The 27,238-nt window shown below is 39.9% G+C and overlaps 1 protein-coding gene across 4 annotated transcripts in view; it reads left to right on the top strand.

Moving 5' to 3' along the window:
• The window catches only part of LOC128014197 (serine/threonine-protein kinase BRSK2), a 200,284-nt gene that overhangs the window by 152,871 nt on the left and 20,175 nt on the right, over window positions 1-27,238 (top strand). For all 4 annotated transcript variants that reach the window (XM_052597562.1, XM_052597561.1, XM_052597560.1 and 1 more), the window contains 7 exons: window positions 133-164; window positions 1,489-1,653; window positions 1,754-1,851; window positions 2,460-2,610; window positions 15,607-15,667; window positions 17,679-17,886; window positions 19,816-19,864. In XM_052597562.1, the coding sequence (XP_052453522.1) occupies window positions 133-164; window positions 1,489-1,653; window positions 1,754-1,851; window positions 2,460-2,610; window positions 15,607-15,667; window positions 17,679-17,886; window positions 19,816-19,864 (764 nt within the window). The remainder of the gene's footprint in view (window positions 1-132; window positions 165-1,488; window positions 1,654-1,753; window positions 1,852-2,459; window positions 2,611-15,606; window positions 15,668-17,678; window positions 17,887-19,815; window positions 19,865-27,238) is intronic.

The raw sequence follows: 27,238 nt of genomic DNA, 5'->3' as shown, positions 1-27,238 counted from the left end.
AGTCATAGCACTATACATTCCAAATTTAACGAGGCTTTGCTTTTCCAATTTAGTTTTTATCTTAATATTATTTTCAGATTCCTTTTTTCTGCAGTGACTCTAACCGTCTCTCTCTGTGTGTTTCTCTTACAGTTAGAGCTGATCCAGAAGCACACGTGGTACATGTAAGTACTGAACTCGCATGATTCTGGGGGCAGACACAGACACAGCAGGCTGGGCGTCCGGGACGGATAGACAGGAACAGAGACGTGGTGTTAAACACTTGTCCTCCAGAGACACAGAGACAGCAGGCCAAGCTCGTCCCTCTCTGGGCTCAAAGACACGCTCTGAAGCAGAATACTTGTGTTTTCCGCCGCTCCACCGTCTTTTCTAACAGATGGCGACAGCGAATATTAGCAGCGGCTCTGAGAGGGAAGGTTATGAAGACGCTTGTCATGGGTTTAGGGTCAGAACGGGCGAGGCTGAGAGTGAAACACTTATTAATCGTGATCTGACGCAGAAAGCAGTCTATTCACGTCCGGACGTAGATTATACTCTGCACAATTAATTAGCACACGTTATTCGAATGACAAAAGGTGTAATCTTTCATTAAAACTCCTTTGAAATGACTTTCCCTTTCACTGATATCACAGAGGACATATCATATTAACTCAAATATGTGTGACCTGGAGTCTGGAGTCACTATAGCCAAAAATACATATGGGTCAAAATTACAGATCAGTTTTTTCTTTTGTGCCAAAAATCATTAAGATATTAAGTAAAGATCATGTTTCATGAAGATATTTTGTACATTTCCTACATTAAATATATTAAAACTTACATTTTGATTAGTAATATGCATTGCTAAGGACCTCATTTGGACAACTCAAAAGCGAATTTCTCAATATTTGGATTTTTTTGAATAATTAATTAAAATGATAATTTATTTACTTTCACCTTATTTTTTATTTTTACTAAATATGGACAGATATTTATTTATGTATTTGTTCGTTTATTTATATTATCTGTATATTTCAAATATATATATATTTTTTTTTTTTCTGAAAGGGATAATTATTATTATTTTTTTTTGTTTATGTTTTGGAAAATATAAAAATTAAATGCAAATTAACACCCACTGTATTTATTATATGTATTATGTGTTAAGTATTCCTATAAACATGAATTCATATTGTTTAATCAAATTATACATCTAATAGCGTTCGCACAGAAGTATGTTGCACTACAGAATGATATTATAATATTAATTTACCACTATAATTTAGGATTCCCATGCTTACTTGCTTGTTGCAGTGGGACGTAAGAAAGTAAGCAAAGTAAAGTAACACGTTTTGTGCCATTCTGCAATATCTATCCAGAATATTTATACTGAAGAAATGACGTCTAGTCAATCCATGTTGTCTCTAGCATTGGAAATGATCAGCAAAGCTTGATTTAGTCTTTTCTTTGGCCGAGTGATGGACCCAGTTTTGTTTCTGCTCTCCTCAGAGGAGGGAAGAACGAGCCGGAGCCCGAGCAGCCGGAGCCCAGGAAGGTGGCGATCCGCAGCGTCCCGTCGGCCGACGACATCGACCCGGACGTCCTGGAGAGCATGCACTCGCTGGGCTGCTTCCGGGACAAGAACAAGCTGATGAAGGACCTGCTGTCGGACGAGTGAGGGATCATCACATCTTCTGTTAGATAGAAGGCAACAAATCAACTTGGACATTTGTTTTTGTTGATAAATGTGTGTTTCTTGTCCCCGTCTCATCAGTGAGAATCAGGAGAAGATGATCTATTTCCTTCTGTTGGATCGTAAGGAGCGATACCCCAGCCACGAAGACCAGAACCTCCCTCCTCGAAACGATATAGGTAACAATCACTCAATATATTATTTTATTATAATAGTCATACAATTTCTTTTATTATAAATTATTATGAGTAATATACATTTAAAAAACGTATATTAACATAAATAATGTCTATTTTGGGGCTGTCAAGTGATTAAAAATGTAATCTACTTATTACATGATGTGGCAATTAGTTCATCTAATTCATTGCAAATTAATCACACATCAGATTTGGCCGAGAAAATGACCCCTAAAATATCATTTACACTATTGTGTTAAATGAGTAAAAGCATTAAATATCTATAACAAAACGTAGCTTTTATTTGATTGAAAGTAGAATGTATTACACACAAACTTTTGGGCTACAACGGCCATAAAATACTTTTATTTTATTTATTTTTTGGTCAGAAGTTGCATCTGAATTGTTATACAGACCATCTACTGCAGCTCTGAAGTGACATGAATGCATTTACACTTTAATTACAATTACATGAATAATGGTGTGAAGTTGATGGGACAATGACCCAATGTCATTTCACCCCTACATGACTTTATTTATTTTGTAAAACATATGTATACTATTATAACTCTTATAACTACTATTATATGTTTGTGTGTGTGTGTGTGCAGATCCTCCGCGGAAGCGTGTGGACTCCCCAATGCTGAACAGACACGGGAAGAGGAGGCCGGAGAGGAAGTCTATGGAGGTGCTGAGTGTTACTGATGGAGGTTCACCTGTACCTGCACGACGAGCCATCGACATGACACAACACGGACAGAGGTGCAGAACACACACACGCACACACACACACGCACACACACACGCAGACACACACACACACACACATACACACTAGGGGTGTAACGGTATGCAAAAAATCACGGTTTGGTACGTACCTCGGTTTTAAAGTAACGGTTTGGTTCATTTTCGGTACAGTAAGGAAAAGAAATACAAACATTAAACTGCAGGTTGTTTATTACTATACACTTTTTTTTTTAAATACGTTTTAATAAAATATATATAAAATAAAAAAAGAATAAGAAATAAAATACTGCTGCAAAGTTCTCCACTAAATAACATACTCTCAGTCTCAAACCAATATCATATAATAGAATATAATGAAAAATATAATAAATAACTAAGATTACAGTGCAGCATTACCAATCCCAGCTTGTAGGCCTGCTTCACCAGAGCCATGCTGTGCCTGCTGCTGTAGGTGACAGGGAGACCGCCGACAGACCAGACTCTTGTCTTCATGACAACAGTACAATAATATCTATACTTCATGTTGAGCATAAATATAAAGCCTACTGATAAAGGACACCGTCAACAGTATTGACGGCAAAATAGACTACGTATGTTTGACAGGTGCAATATTTGAAAATCGCTAATTATTAATTTATTCTTTAAATTACATTTATATCTGAATTTATGTCAACCTATAGACTTTCAAACATCAAAGTGTCATGAATTAATATGTATTTGTGTACAAAATGACATATAAACATATTTTCCTATTCTTTTTTGCCTGGAAACACTTCCAACACGCTTGCGTGTCGCGTGAAAAATAGGCGTCGGTTCTATTTCTAGCATGCACGTGTTTTCCGCGCGGCTCGAGCTGCACCTGAGATGCGCATCTCACGCAGGAAGTCTGCAAGCTCTAACCTGTAAACATGGGAGCCGAATTAAAAATGGACACGCCACGCATCCAGTGTGTCGCCTGCCTTAGAATCAGCTGCAGGGCGGGATTTGCGCTGAACGCGGAGACTTCCGCCACTTAATATGTTCGTTTGGAAACACGAAAATGTACTTATGTTCCCTGCACAAAATATTGCATTCGGTCATTCGGTACACACGTGCACCGTACCGAAAGCCCTGTACCGAAACGGTCTGGTACGAATACATGTACCGTTACACCGATAATACACACACACACGCACACACACACGCACATCCACGCACACACACACTCTCTTATACTCATTGAGGCTTTGTTTACTTAAAAATACAGTAACATCAGTTAATTTGTGAAATATTATTACAATATAAAATAACTGTTTTCTATGTGAATATATAATAAAATGTAATTTATTTCTAAGATCAAATCTCGTGCCACACGATCCTTAAGAAATCATTATAACATACTGACTTTCTGCTCAAGAAACATTTCTGATTATTATCAATGTTGAAAAGTTGTGCTGCTTACTATTTCTGTGGAAACTGTGATACAATACCATCCAAAACTTTAGGGTTAGTAAAATTGAATAAATAAGTGATTAACCAAATATCAATTTCAATTTTTTTCAATTCAAATGAGCTTTATTAGCATGACTGTGGAACACAATGTTGCCAAAGCATCAACATATTATATATAAATAATAAAACAAACAAACAAAACATATATTTACAAATCATGTCATATGTAGCATAGTAAATATAAATAAATAGATAAATAAACACAATTTATCCTAATAAATGAATAAATAGAGTCGGTCTCTCTAGAGAATTAGCTGACTCTGGTGTTGTGAATAGCTAACACATATTTAGCCGCTAGTGCAGCTGTACTATCATCTTCTCCCAGTAAGAAGAACATTTTCTCAGTGTCGCTCAGTTCAGAGAATCATGGAATTAAAATTTCAAATCTGGGCAGAAAAGTTTCTCTTATACTGGTGTATTTAGAGCAGAAGAGCAGAAAGTGTTCCTCATCCTCGATGTGCTGTAGGTCACAGTGTCTACAGATCCTCTGCTCTCTCTCTGTCCATGTTTGTCTATGTCTTCCTCTCTCTATCTCTAGATCATGGTCACTTAATCTGTATTTGGAGAGGATTTGTCTTTCTTTAAAATGTTTAATAAATAGATAATTGGCCAACTTAGTGGTTCTATTGAGGGCCGAGTAACATTGCAGTTTATTCTGGAGGGCAAAATGTGCTTTTAGTGCTTCATCATGAGTGACATTTAGATGTTTGTGGATATGGTTAATAAAAGGTTTGGGGTTGATGGGGAGTATATTCTGATGGACGAGTTGAAGAGCGAGTGAGTTCAGAGGATGAGGTTCTGCTGAGCTTTATATTGCACTGACTCTGGGTCAGACTGATGGAGGTGATGCCAGAACTGAACACATCTCTTCTGGATCTCCATGTTCAGCGGGTACAGGCCCAGCTCAGCCCTGCAGGCTGCAGTGGACGTGTTTCTGTGAACCCCAAGAATATTTTTGCCAATTTCCAATTGTAATTTTTCTACTGATGTTTTATCCCAATTTTTAAAATTTAGTACTGGTCCCCAAATTTCACATCCATATAAAAGAATTGGTTTTATTATTGAATTATATAATTTATCCAGGTTTTAATGGGTAATTTTAAGTGTCCACATCGTGACTTTATAGCATAGAAAGCCCTCCGAGCCTTTTCAGCGAGTGTTTTCACAGCCAGACCGAAGCGTCCCGAAGCACTGATGTCGATGCCCAGATAGCTGTAGCTAGAGCTGTGATGCAGGACCTGGTCTTTATACAGGAACTGGTGTTTGTGTCCCTGAGATCTGGCTTTCTTCTGGAACACCATGACTCTGGTTTTGTCCAGATTGACGGTCAGGGCCCAGTCGTGACAGTATTGTTCCAGCAGCGACAGGCTCTGCTGAAGGCCCTCAGGTGTGCGGGACAGCAGGACCAGGTCATCTGCATACAGCAGACATCTGACCTCTGACCCCTGTAGAGTGAGGCCGGGCGCAGTAGAGCTCTCCAGCGCTGACGCCAGGTCATTGATGTAGATGTTGAATAGAGTTGGGCTCAGACTGCAGCCCTGCTTCACTCCACGGCTCTGCTGGAAGAACGCGGTTCTGCGGTTACTGATCTTCACCACACTTTTGCTGTTGGTGTACAGAGATTTAATAATGTCAAACGTTTTTCCGCCAATGCCAATTTGTAGGATTTTGTACAGTAGACCATCATGCCAAATTGAATCAAATGCTTTTTTAAAGTCTACAAAACATGCAAATATTTTCCTTTGTTTGTCGTTGATGTTCTTGCTGATTAGAGTGTGGAGAGAGTAGATGTGGTCGGATGTGCGATGTTTTGGTAAAAAGCCAATCTGTGCTTTATCTAAGATGTTGTGTGCTGAGATGTGTGAGACGATGCGTGTGTGAATGATACTGCAGAACAGTTTTCCCAACACACTACCCACATTTATCCCGCGGTAGTTATTGGGGTCGAATCGATCGCCGCTCTTAAATATGGGGGTGATGAGTCCCTCAGACCAGATCTCAGGGAAGTGTCCGGACCAGAACACCAGATTAAATAATTTGCCTATTGTTTGAATCATGCTGGGACTGCTGAGTTTAAGCATTTCATTATTAATGTGATCTTGTCCACATGCTTTCTTTAATTTAAGATTTTTAATATGTTCTAATATTTCAGATATTGTTATTGATTTATCTAATGGATTTTGATAATTCTTAATAGTTTTTTCCATGTCTTCTAGTGTTTTCTTTATTTTACTCTGGGGTTGGTTGAGGTCGGCCGGTTCAATTTTTTGATACAGATTTTCAAAGTAAGATTTCCAAATTGTGCCATTCTGGAGTGATATCTCTAATTTGGGTTTTTCCAGTTTTTTATATAGGTTCCAGAAAGTGTTTTGATCTATTGAATCGTCAATTTCTTCAATTTTAGTTTGAAAATATTTGTCTCTTTTTTTCCACAGAAGTGTTTTGTACTTTTGCAGACAGTCTGAGTAAGAAAGCCGTAATGTCTGGCTGGACGGATCTTTGTGCTTTTTTTTGGAAAGTCTCCTGAGTTCTTTTCTGAGACCGGCACATTCATCATCAAACCAGACATCCTTTCTCTTTCTCTGTCGATTGGTCCTATGTTTGGTTTGCTGTTTAATATTAGATAGAGTTATCAATGTTATGAATATATTACTTACGTTTTTTGTTGCTAAATGTATTCCATTAATATCTAAGGTGAAATCAGTGGACATAAAGTCATCTAGCATTTTTAATATAGTCGGATTGTTCATATTTTCTTTGAATTGTTCTGAGTTGGATTGATTCCACTTGAGTTTATGTTTCAGAGGAAACAGTTTTTCAGCTTCAGGTGGAGCAGTTTTGGTTATTTGACATGGGGCTTTCAGATAAAGCACAGTTTGGCAGTGATCGGACATCGAGAGCTGAGGTCTGACTGTGAAGGCATTGATAAAGTTTGGATCAATATCTGTTACTGAATAATCAACCACACTGGCTCCTAATCTGGAGCAGTAAGTGAATCTACCTAATGTATCTCCACGAGTTCTGCCGTTAATGATGTATAATCCTAAACCTTTACAGAGTTTCAACATTTGTTTTCCACTAATGTTCACTGAAGTATCATAGCTGTTTCTCGGTGTGATATTAGATGAGGGATGAAACGTGGTGTCATTGGGGATGTGGTCATTATCTACAATATTTACATAATCAATTTCTCGCCCTGTTCTGGCGTTTAAGTCTCCGCAGATGAGGATGTTTCCTCTGGACTGAAAGTGTAAGATGTCAGTCTGTAATGTTGGGAAGCTTTGCTCTTCGTAATAGGGAGAGTCATGAGGTGGAATATAGATTGCACATAGATAAAGATTAGACTGATATATGACGGATTTCACTTCAAGCCAAATGGATGATTTTCCACTTTTAGCAACTTTAATCGAATGTTTTAAATCGTCTTTGTGCCATATAAGTATTCCACCTGAGTCTCGGCCACATTTAATTTTAGAATTTTTTGATGAAGGAACCATAATTTCCTTGTATCCTATTGGACAATGTAAGGTCTCATTACTACGACACCACGTCTCATGAAAGATACAGATGTCCATGTCTGTTACACTGCTGAGTAAGTCTTGGTCTGCAGTCTTATTACCAAAAGTAGAAGAGTGCAGACCTTGTATATTCCAACAACTGATTTTAAATGATTTCATGAATAGGTGTGTGTGTGTGTGTGTGCTATGCAGGTTATGTCCTCAGCCTGGAGCAGATGACGTTCAGCAGATGTCGGATCTGGTTCAGCGGCTGCAGGGTTCTGTGGTTGTTGAGCGGCCGCTGCGTAGCTCTTGTGCTGGGATGGAGGTCCGGTGGTCCGTGTTGGCTCTGCTGGAGGACGAGGGCTTCTCTGTGTTGTGTAGCTCTTGTGCTGGGATGGAGGTCCGCTGGTCCGTGCAGGCTCTGCTGGAGGACGAGGGCTTCGCCTGTTATCGGAGTTTCTGTTGTTTCTTGCGGTGTTTCCAAGGGCTGTGCTTTTCAGCACTCTGGCGAAGACTTTCACTCCTTGCTTATTGAGATGTATGTGGTCATACATATGATGAGGCTGTATGTCTTTGTGATGGGCGAGATGAACATTAGGAATGAGTGCGCAGCTTCTGGAGAGTTCCACATTATTCCCGTGGATGATGTGGAAAGGCACATCGGTGCGTGGCAGCAGTGTGGACAGAGTTACTCTAGCCTCTGGGAAGCGTTGTGTGGCTCTGATCGCCACCTCTCTCATTATAGGAGCCACACGTCCCTTCATTGCCCTTAAATCATTCGTCCCTGTGTGGATTACGATGTGCTTGTAGTTTTCATGTTTACTCTCAGACAGGATCTGAAAAGCACTTCTTGTGTTTGGGCACCAGATTTTCTTGGCTCTCATGTTTGGTAGCAGAAGTCTCTCATTGACATATTTCCCGTTAGAGTCTGTCAGGATAAGAGCATGTGTTTCTCCCGGGTCCTGTGTCGAGCAGTGAGGCTCTTCTTCCACTGGCTGCTGTTCAGGTTGAGGGTTTTCCATGAGCATCTCTGGACGAGTCAAGGGTTTGGCAGAAGACTCTCTAGGTGCTGAAACAGAGTTAAGTCTTTCTGTCAGATCTGTGATGAGTTCATCTTTGGTGTGGAGTATTGACTTCAAGGCCGATAACTCCTCCTGGATTTCTTTTCTAACTTCCGTTAGTTGTCTTCCTAAAGTTGATTTTACTTCCCTTAATTCATCTTTGGTTTTCTGAAGTTCTTCTGTAATTTCTTCTCCGTGTCTCTGCAGAGATTCAACTTCTTGTTTTAAGTTCTTTATGTCAATTGTCACTTGTTCCATGTTGTTGTCTTTCAGGTGGGATAGTATTAATTCTTTTATCTCCACGACTTCTACTTCCAGAAGTGAAAAGTTGTCTTTCATTCTCGACTTTGGAGATGGAATGGTAGTTGCTGAAGTCACTGTCGTCTTTAGAACTGATTTTTCAGGAGAGGGAACAATGTTCATATTCTTGTACCCTTCATCAGACAGTGCCAGCTTTTTTATTAATTCAAAATCTTTAATGAAGATCTTGAGAGCAGACTCTGATCCCTGGGCCATGACAGTGCCATTTTGATACAAGTTCAGGGTCAAAAATCTTGTTTCATCATTTTTTTCAGCATCTTCAAATGCTAAGATCTGTCTGCCTTTACAGATGCCTCTTTTCTTGGTAAAGGTGAGATGTTGACAGAAGGCAGTGTGCCATAAAGGGCTGTGTTCGGTGTAAAAGAGCAGGTTGTTCATGGCACTGTGTTCTTGTAGATCCGCAAACAGTGTGTCGGGCATCTCCTTCATCTGCTTGTGTCTGAGCATCAGCCTGGAGGTCTCAGAGCTCTTCTGAGGGTAGATGAAGGGGCGTGGCCAGGATGATGCGTTGGCCATCATTGATTTGGAATGTAAACAATCAACTGAAATAACTGCCACTGTTTTTAATTGTTTTTGTTTATCATCTCCCAGTGGAGATATACAACTGGTAAAAATGAATAAATAAGCCAAAAATGGGGAAAATATGACTTTCACTGATTTCTTTAAAATTCCAGTTGTGTCCAAAATGTCCCAAGAATGTTTTTTCTGTGTTGTTCTTTCAAACAGGAATCAAGCAAAAGTCCAAAGAGAGATAAATAGCACTGTCTATTCAAAATGTTTTTACCTCTCTTATCCTCCAGGTTTTCTTATAGTGGCTGTTGTTGTTGGCTGTTGTTGTTGTTGTTTTGCTTGATGTTATCCTTTTCCAACATGAGTATCCTCTTCTGCAGAGGTTATCCTGTGATCAGCTTCTCTTGAACTTTTCCTCAAATTAAGGTGTGACAGTGTAAAAAAAAAAAAAAACTGTCCAGATTCAACAAAATCTTTGCTTAGATGTTGTCTAGATGATGTTGTATGTTGAATCCTCTTTTTTCATTAGCTTGTTAGCAAATAAATCGTATTTTTCTTGCAATTTATCTGGAGTGTGACTTGTCTCCTTGACACTCTCTCTCTTTTTTAAAAAGTAAAGTTTGTAAAATTGTCAAATACATTAAATACAAGTAAAAATGTTACTGTATTTGCTGTATTTGAGTAACTTTGAGATATTTTTATGTTTTATTGTATATTTCCTGTCCCCTCTGGCGGTTTGTTTAGAGACGCCACTGTGAGGCTTGAGAAATGATTCCTGTCGTTCACCAATCACTCGCTTTTTTCTCTCAACTCAACCTTTTGAAACTCCATTTTTCATGTGACACTTCAAATTTGGGGTTGTCGTTCTAAAAAAGCTCTCTGAAATAAAAAGGAATGAGAGAAATACTTCGGTAACCAGCACCGATGAGAAAGCCCTTAGCTCCCCAGTGAGCGCAGAGCCGTTAGTTCAGTGTTCAGAGACTCACTGGATTTGTCTCCCGCTGCAGTAAAAGCTTGGATATCTCAGATGCCAAACACAAAGCAGAGAGCAAAGAGGAAAGGTACCAGCCGACCTCTGACCTCCAGATAGTTCACAGAGCTTTAGTCATCAAAGATGCAGAGACGCTTTCCCTCTCACTGACCTGCACTGAACTCTGTCTGCACGAATCATTTAGTTCAAACCATCTCAAAACACTTCAGGGCTGAACCTCATGTTTAAAAAAGACTCGATAATTAGCATACTTTTACTAAATATACAAATATAATGTGTCGCTGATGGGACTTAAGTACTTTACTTTATTATTTGCGTTTAAATACAATATCAGATTACTGTCATTAACGGTGAATCTTACAAAATTTACATTATAAACAACTGAATAAAAAGTGGTATTCATTATTACAAAGCATGTTGAAACATATTATATTCTGTGCCTTATTATGATTTATTTATTTTATTAATTTTTTTGGTTGTATATTTATATTTTAACAGTAAAATAATAAAAGTACTCATGTTTACACTATTATCAGATGTCATACTATAAGAAACTAATTTATTATTTTATTTTAGTATTATTTATTAACATTTTGAATAATTTTTTTATTATTTTCTTTTTATTTTTCACTTTAATAATAATAATAATAAATTGCTATTGTTATTTGATGATTTTTCCTTTATATTTTATTTTGGTTTAATTTGTTTATATTCAGTTTTTTTGGTCCCACTTTATATTAGGTGGCCTTAACTACTATGTACTTACATAAAAAAATAAGTACAATGTACTTATTGTGTTCATATTGTATTGTAAAACACTTTTTGCTGCTATTGAGGTGGGATGGGGTAAGGTTAGGGAGAGGGTTGGAGGTATGGGTAAGTTTAAGGGTGGGTTAAGGTGTAAAGTATGGGTCAACAGTGTAATTATAAATGTAATTACAGAAATTAAATACAGTTGTAATTACATGTAGTTTTTTTAAAATATAAGTACAATGTAAAAACATTTATGTACACAATAAGTACATTGTACTAAATTATTAATTAAAATGTAAGTACATAGTAGTTAAAGCCACTTAATATAAAGTGGGTCCTTTTTTTGTAATTTTAGTATTTCAGATTGAACTGATTTTATGATCTGACGCAGTATTGCAGTATTATTTATATACTATACTAATGTTTATTAATTTAAATACATTTTTTATATTTATATTTTCAGTATTCATTTTTTTAAGTTATTTTACACTTGCATAAGCTTTAGTCATTTTGTTGCTTTATTATTTGTATTATTTCTGTCAAAAAAAGTATCTTAGTAATTTTAGTACATATTTCAGTTAGTTATCAAGGCAGTATTTTATTAAGTTTTTATGATATTTATTTATTTTAGTTCAGTTTTATTTTCCTTTCAGTCCATCAGTACTGCCATGTTTCACCTAGCGAAAAGTTAGGGAAAAAAACACTATTTTTTAAGTGAACAAAAGAATAAAACCCCTTTTCTGATTTGTAAGTGAATCCAGGAATTCTCTTTGAATTTCTCAGATGTATATCATTAAATTAAGTAGCTTGGCGTATATAAAACCTCTTGGTATGTGCAATGTTATCTCATCTCTCTTGAAACATCACCTTACCATGAAGGAATTTAATTTAGTCTCCACTCTCCTCACTCCCCTTTCTCCCTGTAAACTTTGAACCCTCACCTTCCACTGTATCATGACAAAGTAGGTCTTATTCCTCAATTCAGCTCAATTTGATTCCCCTCCAGACGTATCTGATGGCAGGATTGACAGGAGACGACCCCGTTCAGTCGGATATTAGCAGCTGTTAAACGCATACTAAACGCACTATACGCTAGAAGAGAACGTTCTACTTAAAGTGATGATAATTATGAGCAAACTGTGCAACAAAACAATTTAAAAAAGAATTATGCTACATTGTTGTCAAATTAGATTATATTTGTCCTGTGAGATCATTACACATGTTTAATTCCAGCGGTTATCAACATTTATTTGACCATTTTTTGTAAATAGAAATAAATAAACTTGGCAATGAATTAATGAGTCAATAATCATTGTTCAAGCTCAAGAAGGTGACAGGAAACTCTGCATCTTTGCTTCTGTTTGTAGTAGATAAACTAATAGATCACACACTTAGTTTTTCAGTTTTTAGCTCTGATTTTAGATGCCATTACATTACCTTATATATAATGGCATAGTCATATAAAACTCATCTTTAGTGTAGTCTTGCATTTAAATTTGTTGTTGTTTTTGTTTTTTATTATTTTTGTTGTCTTGTTTTTTTCAGTGTTTTTTATTTAGTTTTTTCCCCTTAGTTTTATTTTGTTCTTTGTGTGTGTGTGTTCTGTTCTTTTGTTTTGGTTGTTTGTTTGTTTTGCTTTGTTCTACTTTGCTTTGTTTTTATTTTGTGTCTTTTGATTTTTATTTTCAGTTTTTTTGTTGTTGTTCTATTTATTGTGTGTTTGTGTTTTTATATTTGTTTTGTTTTTATTGTTCTGTTTATTGTGTCTGTGTTTTTATTTTAGTTTTGTGTCTTGTATTTTGTGTGTGCATGTGTTTTGTTTTTTCTTCTAATTAGTTTTTTATCTTGTTTTGTTTTTTGGTTTGTCTTTTGTATGTGTGTGTGTGTGTGTTGTGTTTTCTTTTTTGTTGTATTTTGTTTGTGTTGTTTTATGTTTTTTCTTCTCTGTCTTGTGTTTTATTTTGTTTTTGTTTTGTTTATTGTGTGTTTTTGTTTTTATTTTAGTTTTGTGTCTTTTGTGTGAGCATGTGTTTTTTTTCTTTTGTTTTTGTTTTATGTCTTATTTTTTTGAGTGTTTCATTTGTTTTTGTGTTTTTTATTTTTGAATTTGTTGTTTTGTGTGTGTCTGTGTGTGTGGTGCCAAACATTTTTCTCTATCATGATTTACTACCTTCTAACAGTCCTTTTTTTTTTTTTACTAGAAACGACCTCAGAGACTTTGTTGCATCATTTGTGTTCGTCTGATGTTTATTGAATTTAAAAGGCTTGAGATCAGCTTGTGTCAGACTAAAAAGAGACTTTGAAATGTAATTTTTAAAAGTTGGATCTGTGTGATGAAGTATGTGGGAAGCAGCGAGTTTTTTAAAATGGAAAGTACATGATCAAGAAAAGTGAGTTTTTATGCGGTGGATTTAGGTAAAAAATCAAGTTATGTTAACATAAGTCTATCCTCAGTTTTAACATCAAATTTTAAACAAACAAAAAAGATTAATTCATTTGAATAATCATTTAGTTATGCAACTAATTTGTCTTTTTATAGTGATGATACATTTTCCTGTGAACAAAGATAATAATGCTCTGATTAGTCACCATCTAATGCCTTTCATATCTAAATATAGAGGTTTAGCAAATAAAGCATTGCATATGCCGTTATGCGTATATCAGTAAGCCGTGTGCTGTCTGTCTCCACTCACCCCTGTATAACTCCAAAATAAAATCAGAACTAAAATTAGCATTAGCTGGATTCTGTCTAGCCATCTGACAGTCATCATAGCTTCTCTATTCACTTTGGACACCCACACAAGAGAGAAATGCCACTCATTACAGGTTTTCAGACTTAAATATAAACTTTTTGACATTTATCTTAAAGCGACAGGTCAACCAGAAATGAAAATGTGCTGTTAATGTACTCGCTCTCACGCCATCCAAGATATAGGTGTCGTTTTTCTTTTTCTCTCTTGTGATCACTTTCTTTGTGTCCCAAGCTCAAAACACTGAGGCTCTTGTTGTTTTTAGTGAAGCTCACCCTGTTTTTTAGGGCCTCAGATGAGACTGCTGTCCGGCTCAGTGCTTTAGGGCCGAGGGGGCTGCTTTTATCCCAAACAGACCTGACAACTGACCTGGATTAGAGATCCAGAGAGACACAGGGACGGAGATCAAGATTCAAAGTGGCAAAAGTGATGAGAATGTGGAGGGAAAGACGAGATGAAAGTTGGTGGAGAAGTTAAATCTTTTGTTGATTTAAACCTAGTAAATGACAGTCAGATACAGTATTTCACTGTACCGTGGAGCATTGTTTGTAAGGGGCAAGATGAGTAAGTCAGAAAAGACTGAATGATGTGTGAGAGTGAAAGAACAGCTGCTAAGAGTCGTGTTGAGCGGCTCGCTGTGCTGATGAAGACACTGTGAGCTGATAATGGACTTGATTCATTCTTGAAGATGATTGAAATGTTCGATCTGTATCTTTGTGGACATCTGCTGTCTAAAACAAAAAACAAAAAAAACAGACAGTTACAGCTCAGAATGACACAACTATGCCTGAAGATAGAACTGCACTTTATAATATAATATACATATATGTGTGTGTGTGTGTAAATATAAAGAGTTTCTAAATTACATTGATAATATTATTGATAACAAAATCTTAGACTCCATAAACCAAAACTGGATTAAATAACAATCACTATCTGTATTTTATCTAGTTAATGACCTAAAGTGTTTCCTTCAATTTTTTTTTAAATAAAAACATTATTCGTTGTCATGGGGGCAAAATCATACATTTTATGCATGTTATACATTCAAAAGTTTGGAGTCTTTTTTTATTTTTAAAGAAGTCTCTTTTGCTTATCAAGGGTGCATTCCTTAATTAAAAATACAGTAAAACTGTGATATATTCTTACAATTTAAAATACTTGAATACTGTATATATTCAAATGTGATTTGTCCATGTGATACAAAGCTGAATTTTCAGCAGCATTACTCCAGTCTTCAGTGTCACATGATCCTTCAGTTAAACATTTTCACAGATATTTATTAATTTTTTTTTTTAGGTTCTTTGATGAAAAGGAAGTTCAAAACTAACAGTAATTTAATGCATCCTTGCTGAATAAAATTATTAATTACTTTAAAAAAAAAAACGTAAAAACAATAATATTAAATACTCTTTTTATACCCATTAATAAAAATGTTTATGCCCTGATGTGGCCAAAACCGTAACAATTCAAGTAAAATGACACATAAAGCTTGATTTGACTTAATCTCTGAGAATGAGAGATCAGATTTGCTCTTGTTTGCATGTGTTCATCTGCACCCTGTCCTCACTTCCTGTCCCCTCTCAGCTGTAAGCGGCGTCTGACCGTGTGTTTTATGGTCTGTGTCCTCACAGGTCACGGTCCATCAGTGGTGCGTCCTCTGGTCTCTCCACCAGCCCTCTCAGCAGCCCACGGGTGAGTAACTCCGCCCCCAGCACGCCTGCTTCTCTCTGTACACCAATCAGCACACATCTGCTCAAGCACCTTCATGGTGATCATATCACACTCCATTTTAAGTTGGAAGGACACTGTATGTATTAAACAGCTGAGATTAGTGATATAGTTTCGATTTACATAAAAACTAAATTGGATTGCCGTCTTGGATGTGTGATATTTAAAAGTTTGACTACACATATATATTATATATTTTTTTATTTTATTTTCTTATGCCTAAATAGTTTTCAGGTCTTATTATTATTATTTTGTTGTTGTTGTTGTTGCTATTTAGCTATGTCAAGTTAATCTAAAAGAAAATGATATATGGTGCTTTGGCAAGTAGCTGAAAAACTATTTTCCTTTTTTTTTTTTTTTTGGTGTGTATATTTTATATCAGTTAATAAAACCACTAGGTAAGTGTTTAGGTGATCACTGACAATCCAGTGCTTTTTATTGAGACGTGGTAAATTTATATTTTTAATATTTTATCCAGCTCATGAAAATGAACCAGGCATAAGGTGCAGGAACCCTGGAAATAGCTTTCTTTTCTCTAGCAAGCAAAGTAAACATGGAAGGAAATTGTGCAAGAGAGAGTTACAGAAGACAGCAGTTTTTGGTTCATGGAGATATACTCTTTCATCCTATCTGCTGCTATTGGTGTCGTTCCCCAAGTGGAAATCCAGCTCAGGGAATTCTGTAGAAAATCCCAATCCTCTGATTAGCACAGAAGCTCTTGGCTAAACTTTTCCAGTTGGCTTGTTTAAGACGGCTCACAGATTACCAAGGCCTTACCCTAAAGCTTGCCAACGTATAGTTGCTGATTCCAAGTGGAAATTGATTTAGAAGCTCACTCTAAACCTCTGCTCTGTATGTCATATGAAAATTGGGGATTTTGAAGTCAGTCTTTTTATGTTTGACATAAATTAGGTTAATGTACTGCTGGTTACTGTTGTGAATTTGTTTGCTTTACTTTCTGGATTCCAACTGTGAAGAGATTATTAGTGCTTGAAGTATTTCTGCAGCTTGGTAGCTTTTGTGTTTGGAGACATTCATATTCAGATGCTCACAAGCTTCGAAGGTTTATGCATGATTCAGAACTTGGACACAGTCAGGCATTGCATTTCTTTGACTTTAATTTGTTAACAGCTGATTCTGAGCATAAGTCCACATTCATACTGCAAATTACATTGTCCACACCTCAAATACATGATTTATTGTGCGATACCCAAGTTACTAATTTCATGGCAGAAAATTCCTTTTTATTTTTCCATTGGTAACTTTCTTTGGTGTGCCTGAAAATGCTTGATTTGCTCTTCACAATGGTCTTGTTGCATCTTTCTCTCACCAGTCTTGGCTAACTGCATGCTTTTTTTGTTTCTTCTACACCACCATGGCTCCTTATTCCTCCTCAAATGATTCTTTCCCTTTTTGTGTGTTTTACCCACAATGCTTTGGCTCGTGCCTGTATATCTCAATGTGTTCTATTATGTGCCCTGGTTCTCCCCTTCCCCCAAAGCCTGTCCGAAAGTTCTGTGTCCCGCCTCAGTCCACTGAGCTGCTCTTGTCCCCCAGTTCTAGTTTCACAGACTCCTTAAAACCAAACTCTGATCAAAATGAGTCAAAAAAACCCACTTCTAACTCCCTAATGCCAAACCCTATATCTGAGTCTCTCTTGCCCTGCCCAAAGACCCAAACTCTTCAAGCCAAACCCAAAGACAAACCCTTACAATCTGCCCGATCAATCCCCTTACCGGAATCTGAGCCTGAACACATTTCGACAGCCAAGTCAGAACCATCGACTCCATGTCAACCTCAAGCACCCTGTATACCGGCCAGCCCAATGGTGCGACGGGCAACCCCAGCCTCCATCATACCTCCTCAACTCTCTGTCCCCTTTAGACCTGTTTCCCCTCTTTCCCCTATCCGACTACACCACTTCCACCCTGTTCCCGGCTCTGACCACACCACCAAATCTATTCCCACCATACAGGTGACCCCCCACCCTTCTCCAAGGGGAAGCCCTATCCCCACTCCCAAAGGAACGCCCGTGCACACGCCTAAGGACAGCCCAGCGGGGACACCGACCCCTACGCCACCCCCCAGCCCCTCCATCGGGGGAATGCCCTGGAAGATGCGCCTCAACTCCATCAAGAACAGCTTAATGGGCTCACCCCGCTTTCACCGCAGGAAACTGCAAGGTATTGGTGGATAGAGTAAACAGGATACAATTCATCTATGCATTTTCCAAATCACTTGTCCTAAGTAGTATCACTGAGATGTTGGAGCCTATCCCAGCATCTCGGACCGAAGAAAGGTAAAACTCTGAATGGATGTCCAGGCTACAATTCACGACACCATGTTTAATCCATTTCTGTAGCTTTGAGGCAAATCTAGATATTATTGTACTAATAAAAGTTGACAAGAATAATACATTCTCTTTTGAGAAAACCAATGATGAGCTAACACGATGCCATCTTGTCTTATAGCAGGGTTTTTTAAACTCCGGCCTTTGAGGTCCTCTTTAATGCAGAGCTTAGCTCCAACCCTAATCAAACTTAATGGAACAAACTCAAGGTCTTCAGGATCACTAGAAATCTACATGCAGTTGTGTTTGATTTGGAATTGAGCTAAACTCTACAGGAGACCTCAATTGCCAGAGTTCAGAACCCCTGTCTTATAGATTCTTGTCCAATAAAAGGCTCTAGACCAGGGGTGTCCAAACCTCTTCCTGGATTACCAGCGTCCTGCTGAGTTTAGTTCCAACCTGCTCCAACACACTTGGCTGGAAGTTTCTAGTGAGTCTGAAGACCTTGATTAGCTCGTTCAAGTGTGTTTAATTAGTGTTGGAGTTAAGCTCTGCAGGACAATAGCCCTCCAGGAACAGGTTGAACATCCAGATGCTGCCCACACTGCAGGTTTAGATTAGTATGTACGAGCACACCTACCTATTAAGTGGTAGCTTGAAAGTGTTTACTAGCCAAAGTAAACACACCAGTGTATTCTTCGGTTTCACTTAAAGTATATTGTAGTCTTAAAGGGTTAGCTCACCAAAAAATCCTGTAATTAATAACTCTCTCTCATGTTGTTCCAGACCCATAAGATCTTTGTTCGTCTTCAGAACACAAATTAAGATATATTTGATGAAATCCGTAGACGATATCAGAACTACCAATGTTCAAGGCCCAGAAAGGTAGTAAGGACATTGCTAAAATAGTCTGTTACAGTGGTTTAACTGTAATTTCATGAAGCTAGGAGAATACTATATATGCTTCAATATCAGAATGCCAGCTTCTGCGTCAGCAGCCCCATACATTCAATGTGAACGCGCGTTGAAGACTGACATTAAAGAGATGAAATTGTTGAATAAATCTTTGTGCACAAAAAATATAGTCATAGCTCTGTAAAATCGCGGTTGAACCGCTGATGTTGCATGGATTATTTGATCAATGTCCTTTATACCATTTTGGGCTTTGAATGTGGTAGTTCTGATACTTTCTGTGGAGAGGCAGAAAACTCTTGGATTTCATCAAAAACTCTTTTTCCCTTAAACTGTTTCATGGGGTGTTCAAATAAACTTGGTTTGCTATTGGCTCAGTAATAAGTCACAAACACCTGGAATTGTTTGGGTGGCCAACAAAGGGGGAATGATATAATTTTGACTAGATATTCCAAATCCCTCTTAATGCAGTCACTCTACATTGAGTCATTGTAGGCCTTAAATAAAGCTCTTACCACCTCCAGTTTGACTGGTCTGTTTCATGGCTTGTTTGCTAAATGCTCTGATTTACATGACCGACCGTATACTAATACGAAGCCTGTTACCATGGTTACCCCTTCACGTTGTTTCAGTAGCATCAGTTTCCATTTCTAAATAACCTCTCCTGCACGCGACCCCTTAATGATCCAGTTTTATTGTCTGCATAACCTTTAATCCCAACCTAAACGGGTAACATGAGACAAATACTCAAAAATGATGCACATTTGCATGAAACCATAGGCTCTAATTATTTCTGTCCTACATACTGAGATGTTGAATTAGTTAGAAAACTGTTTTAAAAACGATACACAACTTTGATTAATGACAAGAAAAATGGAACATGCTAACATCCTTGCTTTGTTTTGAACAGTTCCCACTCAAGAGGAAATGTCCAGCCTCACACCAGAGTCTTCCCCAGAGTGAGTACATAGCTTTTTATAGCATCTTACAGATTTCCCATTGACTGCTGTTATTTTTTTAATTAGGTTTATTATACCTATTTTCAGGAGCCATAGTCATTGAAAGCATAATTTTGTATTATTTTTAATTTAATTAATTTATTCTATTATTTTATTTATTTGAGAGAGAGCGTGCACTCTTGGAATTCTTGGATCACTTACTGCTTGGAAATTTCTAACGCTATCTCACGACCAATTCGTACGTATTTTACGATGTGGCTTATTCGTACGAATTTGTACGACCTCCCTCGTATGATTTTATACGACCCCAGTGACGGTTAGGTTTAGGGGCGGGGTTAGGTGTAGGTCATTCGTACAAATTCATACGAATTGTGCAACTCGTAAAATACGTACGATTTGGCAACAATCGTATGAATTTGTACGAGTGTGGTCGTACGAATTCGTACGAATAAGCCACCTTGTGAAAAATGTACGAATTGCCGTGAGTGTAACGACAGGTAAAAGAGGAGGAAGCAATTGCAGGCAATCAGATGTTGTTTATTGATAAAGAGTGTCCAGAGTGTTGGCAATGGCAAGGAAGGTCTACGGTGGCGTGAGAAGAGCGGGATGGTGAAGTCAGCGGTGCAGGTGAAGGTGGTCAATGGTTGGAACCAGGAACAGACCGGAACACTGACACGCGGACGACAACACGAATCCAAACCAGCACACAAACACGGAGGACGGTAATCCAGCTAGTGCATGGAGACATAAGAGAGGATCTGACAACAGAGAGAGAGCGAGGTGAGTATAAGTAGCAGAGGTATGATGACGATCAGCTGGAGCGAGACAATCAACACCCAGGTGATGACAATCAACTAAACGAGCACATGGAGACAACGTAAGTACAAAAACAATAACAAAACATGACACGGAGGAAACACTGGATTTCCTACCGTGACAGTACCCTCTCCCCTAGGACGTCACCTGACGTTCCCAGCCTGCTTTACCTGTAGATTGTAATCATCTATAAGGTGGTGATCCAATATGTCCCGAGCAGGAACCCAGCTCCTCTCCTCCGGACCGTAACCTTCCCAATCCACCAAGTACTGAAAACCGCGTCCCCTCCGTCTAGAGTCCAGAATACGATTAACCAAATAGGTGGTTTCCCCATTAACGAGACGAGGCGGGGGGGGAACCGGAGCAGGCGGATTAAGACGGGAAGAAATCACCGATTTAATTTTGGAGACGTGGAACACGGGATGAATCCTCCTGTACGCCGGAGGAAGGCTAAGACGCACGGTAACCGGATTAATAATCTTAGTAATAGAAAACGGGCCAATAAATTTGGGAGCAAGTTTGTTAGAAACGGACCGCATAGGAATATTCTGGGTAGAAAGCCACACTCTTTGACCGACGACGTAACGGGGAGGCTTCGACCGGTGGCGATCGGCCTTAGCCTTGGTGCGCGACCTAGCCTGGAGCAGAGCTCTGCGAGCTCTGGTCCAGGTGCGGTGACACCTCTGGACTAATGCGTGTGCGGAGGGGACCGAAACCTCGGATTCCGTACTGACAAAATTAGGTGGTTGGTACCCTAAACTACACTTAAATGGAGACATGCCCGTAGATGACACTGGCAAAGAATTGTGTGCGTACTCCACAACTGAGAGTTGCTGACACCAGGACGAAGGATTATTGGAAACCAAACATCGCAAAACCCTCTCGACATCCTGATTGGCTCGTTCGGTTTGACCATTGCTCTGGGGATGGAACCCGGAAGAAAGACTAACAGTCGCTCCTAACAATTTACAAAATTCTCGCCAAAATTTGGACACAAATTGGGGACCCCTGTCAGAAACCACGTCTGTCGGGAGGCCATGTATGCGGAAGACGTGGTCAATGACAGCTACCGCTGTTTCCTTGGCTGAAGGTAATTTGGGCAAGGGAATAAAATGAGTCGCCTTCGAGAACCGGTCCACTACGGTTAAAATCACCGTATTGCCTTTAGAGGGCGGGAGGGCGGTGATAAAATCTAGCGAAATGTGGGACCAGGGTCTTGAAGGGACAGACAGCGGTAAGAGTAACCCATCTGGAGGTCGATTGGAAGTCTTACCAATAGCGCAAACTGAACAAGCCAAGACGAAATCGTGGACGTCACGAGCCATACCAGGCCACCAAAATCGTTGCTTGACCAGAAATCTAGTTCTACTAACCCCTGGGTGACAAGCAACACTGGAACAATGACCCCACTGGAGAACGTCTGACCGTAACCTCTCCGGCACAAACAATCGGTTCGGTGGGCAACGAGCCGGGGGCGTTACCCCTTCTAAGGCGGTCAACACCTTCGATTCGACCTCCCACCTGAGCGCGGAGATAATGATGGTCCCCGGTAAAATGGGCTCGGGAGTAGCAGTACGATCGGAACGCTCAAAAAGACGGGATAAAGCATCGGGTTTGATGTTTTTGGAACCCGGCCGGTAAGAAAGTGTAAAATCGAAACGACCGAAAAACAATGCCCACCGAGCCTGCCTGGAGTTAAGTCTTTTGGCGGTTCTAATGTATTCGAGATTCTTATGGTCCGTCCATACAATGAAAGGTACACCCGACCCCTCAAGCCAGTGACGCCATTCTTCCAGTGCAAGTTTGACTGCCAACAACTCTCGATTGCCAATGTCATAATTAACTTCTGCAGGAGATAAACGGTGAGAATAATACGCGCACGGATGCACCTTTCCGTCTGAGGATGCGCGTTGGGATAACACTGCTCCTACCCCCACCTCTGACGCGTCGACCTCCACTATGAATTGACGTGAGCGATCAGGGGTGACGAGAATGGGAGCTGAAACAAAGCAGCTTTTCAGTTTGGCAAACGCAGCCTCAGCTGCGTCTGACCACCTGAACGTCAAACTAGGGGAGGTCAAGGCGGTCAGAGGAGCGGCTAGTTGGCTGAAATTGCGAATGAAACGCCGGTAAAAATTGGCGAACCCCAGAAATCTCTGCAGGGCCTTGCGAGACTCTGGGGATGGCCAATTTACCACAGCCTTAACCTTCTCAGGATCCATGCGAACACCCTCAGTCGAAATGATGTGTCCTAGAAAAGAAACAGACTGTGCATGAAAAACGCATTTCTCCGCCTTGACAAACAATCCATTCTCTAGCAACCGCAGAAGCACTCGTCGTACGTGTTGCACGTGTTCCTGGAGAGACGAAGAAAAAATCAATATGTCATCCAGGTAAACATATATGAACAGATCGACCATGTCTCGCAACACGTCATTAACGAGTGCTTGAAAGACTGCCGGCGAGTTGGTTAGCCCGAACGGCATAACGCAGTACTCAAAATGGCCTCTAGGGGTGTTAAAGGCAGTCTTCCACTCATCCCCCTCCCTGATGCGGACCAAATGATAAGCATTACGTAAGTCCAATTTAGTGAAAACGGACGCTCCCTGCAACCTCTCAAAAGCTGAAGACATAAGCGGCAAAGGATAGGTATTCTTTACCGTTATGTTGTTCAGCCCTCGGTAGTCAATGCAAGGTCGCAAGGATCCGTCCTTCTTTCCCACAAAAAAGAACCCCGCCCCCGCTGGAGAAGAGGAAGGGCGGATAAACCCCGTTGCTAGAGAACTGGATATATATTTCTCCATGGCCGCCGTCTCTGGAACAGACAAAGAATATAACTTGCCCTTAGGCGGAGAAGTACCTGGCAATAACTCTATCGCACAGTCATAGGGACGATGAGGAGGAAGAGAATCAGCACGAGACTTACTGAACACCTCCTTCAGGTCGTGGTACTCCGCGGGCACGCTAGCCAAATCCACTGCTTCCCCCTGAAACACAGACTCAGAAACATTAACACCAGCAGACAAAAGACAAGACAAATGACATTCCTCGCTCCAGCTAACCACAGATCCAAGGCGCCAATTGATGCTGGGGTTGTGTTTCTGAAGCCAGGTGTGACCGAGAACGATGGGGGATTGAGGTGAGTCCGTAATGTAAAATGATATCTCCTCAGTATGATTGCCAGATGTGGTGAGGGAAACAGGTAAGGTGGTCTGAGTGATGACTGGTAGTCTGTGTCCATTGAGAGCAAAGGGTGCAATGGGGTGTTTGAGGGAGGTGAGAGGAATGTTAAGCTTACTAGCGAACTGGAAGTCCATGAAATTACCCTCTGCCCCAGAATCCAACAAGGCGTGATGCTCGAGTGCGTGGGTGGACCACCGTAGACTCACCGGAAGGAGTGTCGATGTAGATGAGGTCTTTCTGGCAGAGATCCCACCCGATAGTAGCCTCCGTCTTACTATCGGGCTTGGTCCTTTTACCGGACAACGCTGGATGTGATGTTCTTGACTGCCGCAGTATAAACATAGTCCCAGGGATCTCCGCCTGATCCTCTCCTCCCGGGAGAGCCGAGCTCGCCCCACCTGCATGGGTTCAAGATCTCCCGGTGGGCTGACCGCAACATCTGAGCGCTGATACTGAGCCTCCGGTCTGTTCGCGCGAACTGCTCTCCCCCTCCGTCTGGTGGCTTGATCGAGTCGATTCTCCACTCTGATGGTTAGGTCAATCAGACTGTTGAGAGAAGTGGGGAGCTCGACGGCGCGGATCTCCTGTTGGATGCGGTCAGCCAACCCATGCAGGAAGTGATCCCACTGCGCCTCCTCGTTCCACTTACACTCCGCCGCCAGGGTGCGGAACTCAATCGAATAATCGGAAACGGACCTTTCCCCCTGACTTAGGTCCGTGAGAAGCCAAGCCGCTTCCCTCCCGGCGGCGGAGCGGTCGAAGACCCGTCTCATCTCTTCCGAAAGTGCGTGGAACGAGGCACAGCAGCTGTCTTGGTTCTCCCACACCGCCGTCCCCCAGAGGGCAGCCCTTCCCGTAAGTAGAGATAAGACGAATGCCACCTTCATTTCCTCGGTGTAGAACGTGCGGGGCTGCAGGGCGAAGTGCAGAGAACAATGAGACAGAAATGATCGACAGAACTCTGGCTCACCCGCATATTTCTCCGGGATGGGGAGGCGTGGTTCGGGCTGGGAAATCCCCCCGGAGACGATCGGCGGTGTGGGTGGCGTGGGAGGCGCAGCGGGTGACGATTGTTGTTGTTGTTGCGTCTGGAGAACGAGCTCGGACACCTTCGTCACCATTGCTTGGAAGGCTCGACCCATCTCATCTATCGCCTTGTCTTGGCGATCCATACGACCCACAGCTCGTTGCAGAAATTCTTCGAGATGAGATGGGGAGCGATCGCCTGCTGCTTCCATGATGGTCAGATCCTACTGTAACGACAGGTAAAAGAGGAGGAAGCAATTGCAGGCAATCAGATGTTGTTTATTGATAAAGAGTGTCCAGAGTGTTGGCAATGGCAAGGAAGGTCTACGGTGGCGTGAGAAGAGCGGGATGGTGAAGTCAGCGGTGCAGGTGAAGGTGGTCAATGGTTGGAACCAGGAACAGACCGGAACACTGACACGCGGACGACAACACGAATCCAAACCAGCACACAAACACGGAGGACGGTAATCCAGCTAGTGCATGGAGACATAAGAGAGGATCTGACAACAGAGAGAGAGCGAGGTGAGTATAAGTAGCAGAGGTATGATGACGATCAGCTGGAGCGAGACAATCAACACCCAGGTGATGACAATCAACTAAACGAGCACATGGAGACAACGTAAGTACAAAAACAATAACAAAACATGACACGGAGGAAACACTGGATTTCCTACCGTGACAGTGAGATCGGGTTGGAAATTTCTTAAATGTTTTCTTTTTTTTCTTCCTACTCATGATAAGACCTGGTCTTGTGTACTTTTAATTAATATTGTCATATAAATTATGTGTACGTTTTTATTTGCTCCCTTTATTTACCTGTTGTTATCATTGGTACCATTGGGAGGTCCCTACAGTGTAGGTGATTTCAGGTTTTATTATTATTATTATCGGGACATTTGGTTTCCATAAAAATGCCATAATGCGTTTCCAGCTTACCATTAAGTCAGTTCTATGATGGAAATGCAGCCGCCAAGAAACATCCTCTGAAGAAGACGAATAGTAAACCTTGAACAATAGTTACCCAACAACAGTGTTGATGTAAACCCCCCTCAGCACTTCAGAAATCATTGGGAGTAATGTTTGCCTCTGTTAAACCATTTAGTCTTTTTTCCCCAGTCTAATGGAAGCTCGTATCTTTCTCCCACTGAGGCGGGTTTCAGCACACAGCAGACAGCAGTCACAAACTCTCTCCCCCACACGGAGTGATGCCTCATCCTCTTTTGTTTTCTATTTTGTCTTCCATAACTTATCCGCCTCTCTCTTGCTTTCCACGCCAGCTGGATAAGCCGTGGCGCTCTCTGCTTTCTTTTCTCATCCTCTGCCATAAATCAGTTTCTGGAAGCTAAGTTGCGAGCGACTGTGCTTTGTTGATACACAACAGTGGCAGACTGAAGCTTTTTAGAGCTAGAACAATGTTTAGACAAGACGGTTATTCCTTTATATACTAAAATGAGACCAAATTACGCCTGCTAGTTTAAACACCAGGGGTTTTGCTTGTTTTTCCATCAACAGAGACGCTTTAATTTTGAGTGACCTTGCAGCAAAAATCCAACAGTTGTTTCTATACTCTGAAATGTATCGTAGCAAAATACCGAAATATATTTACAGTTTTATAACAGTTTTATAAGTTAAAATATATCTAGAATCTTTATTTATTTAATAAAAAATACCGTGTATTCAAATGGGAAAGGTATTGAGATTTACAACCATATATTCCATATTATTTATTCAGATTTATAAATGTAAATTATTACAGATTCCCAATCAAGTATATTTTTGTTTACAGTTCTTAAAATTTTGAATATAAAATATTTAATATTATATATATATATATATATATATATATATATATATATATATATATATATATATATATATATATATAAATTTGAAACATGGCAGCGTTCCATTAATATTAAAGCGTGGATAGATCTTTCATGAATGTTACAGAAATGCTAGAGTTGGTGTTAATGATTAACAATTCAGACACCATTCATTAAATTATAGATGCATCTTCCAAACATTTGTTTTCATAGCCAATTTAACTGGAAAAAGTTGTACCCAAGACTTTGTAGAGGTCAGTGCAACCGTGTTGTGCACCTCTAAGAATGTGACCCAACTTGGCAAGTCTTCTTAAATTTCTACAACAACACATTATGCAGTTATATTTTATAATTTTGTAATCAGTGACTTCCTTAAACGCATTTTAGTTTAAAAAAAAATGAATAAATATGTCCAAACTGACATTTTTTTAAATCTATGAGACGAGCAATTTCTGAATTTTTATATATGACTTCTTAGATTTTTGTCCCATCCATCAATATGACCTCATGCAAAGTTCATCATGTT

Source organism: Carassius gibelio, chromosome B25, assembly GCF_023724105.1.
Source record: "Carassius gibelio isolate Cgi1373 ecotype wild population from Czech Republic chromosome B25, carGib1.2-hapl.c, whole genome shotgun sequence".
Classification (NCBI taxonomy): Eukaryota; Metazoa; Chordata; class Actinopteri; order Cypriniformes; family Cyprinidae; genus Carassius; species Carassius gibelio.
Note: the sequence above shows the minus strand (reverse complement) of the source record. Positions and strands in the feature narration are given on the sequence as shown.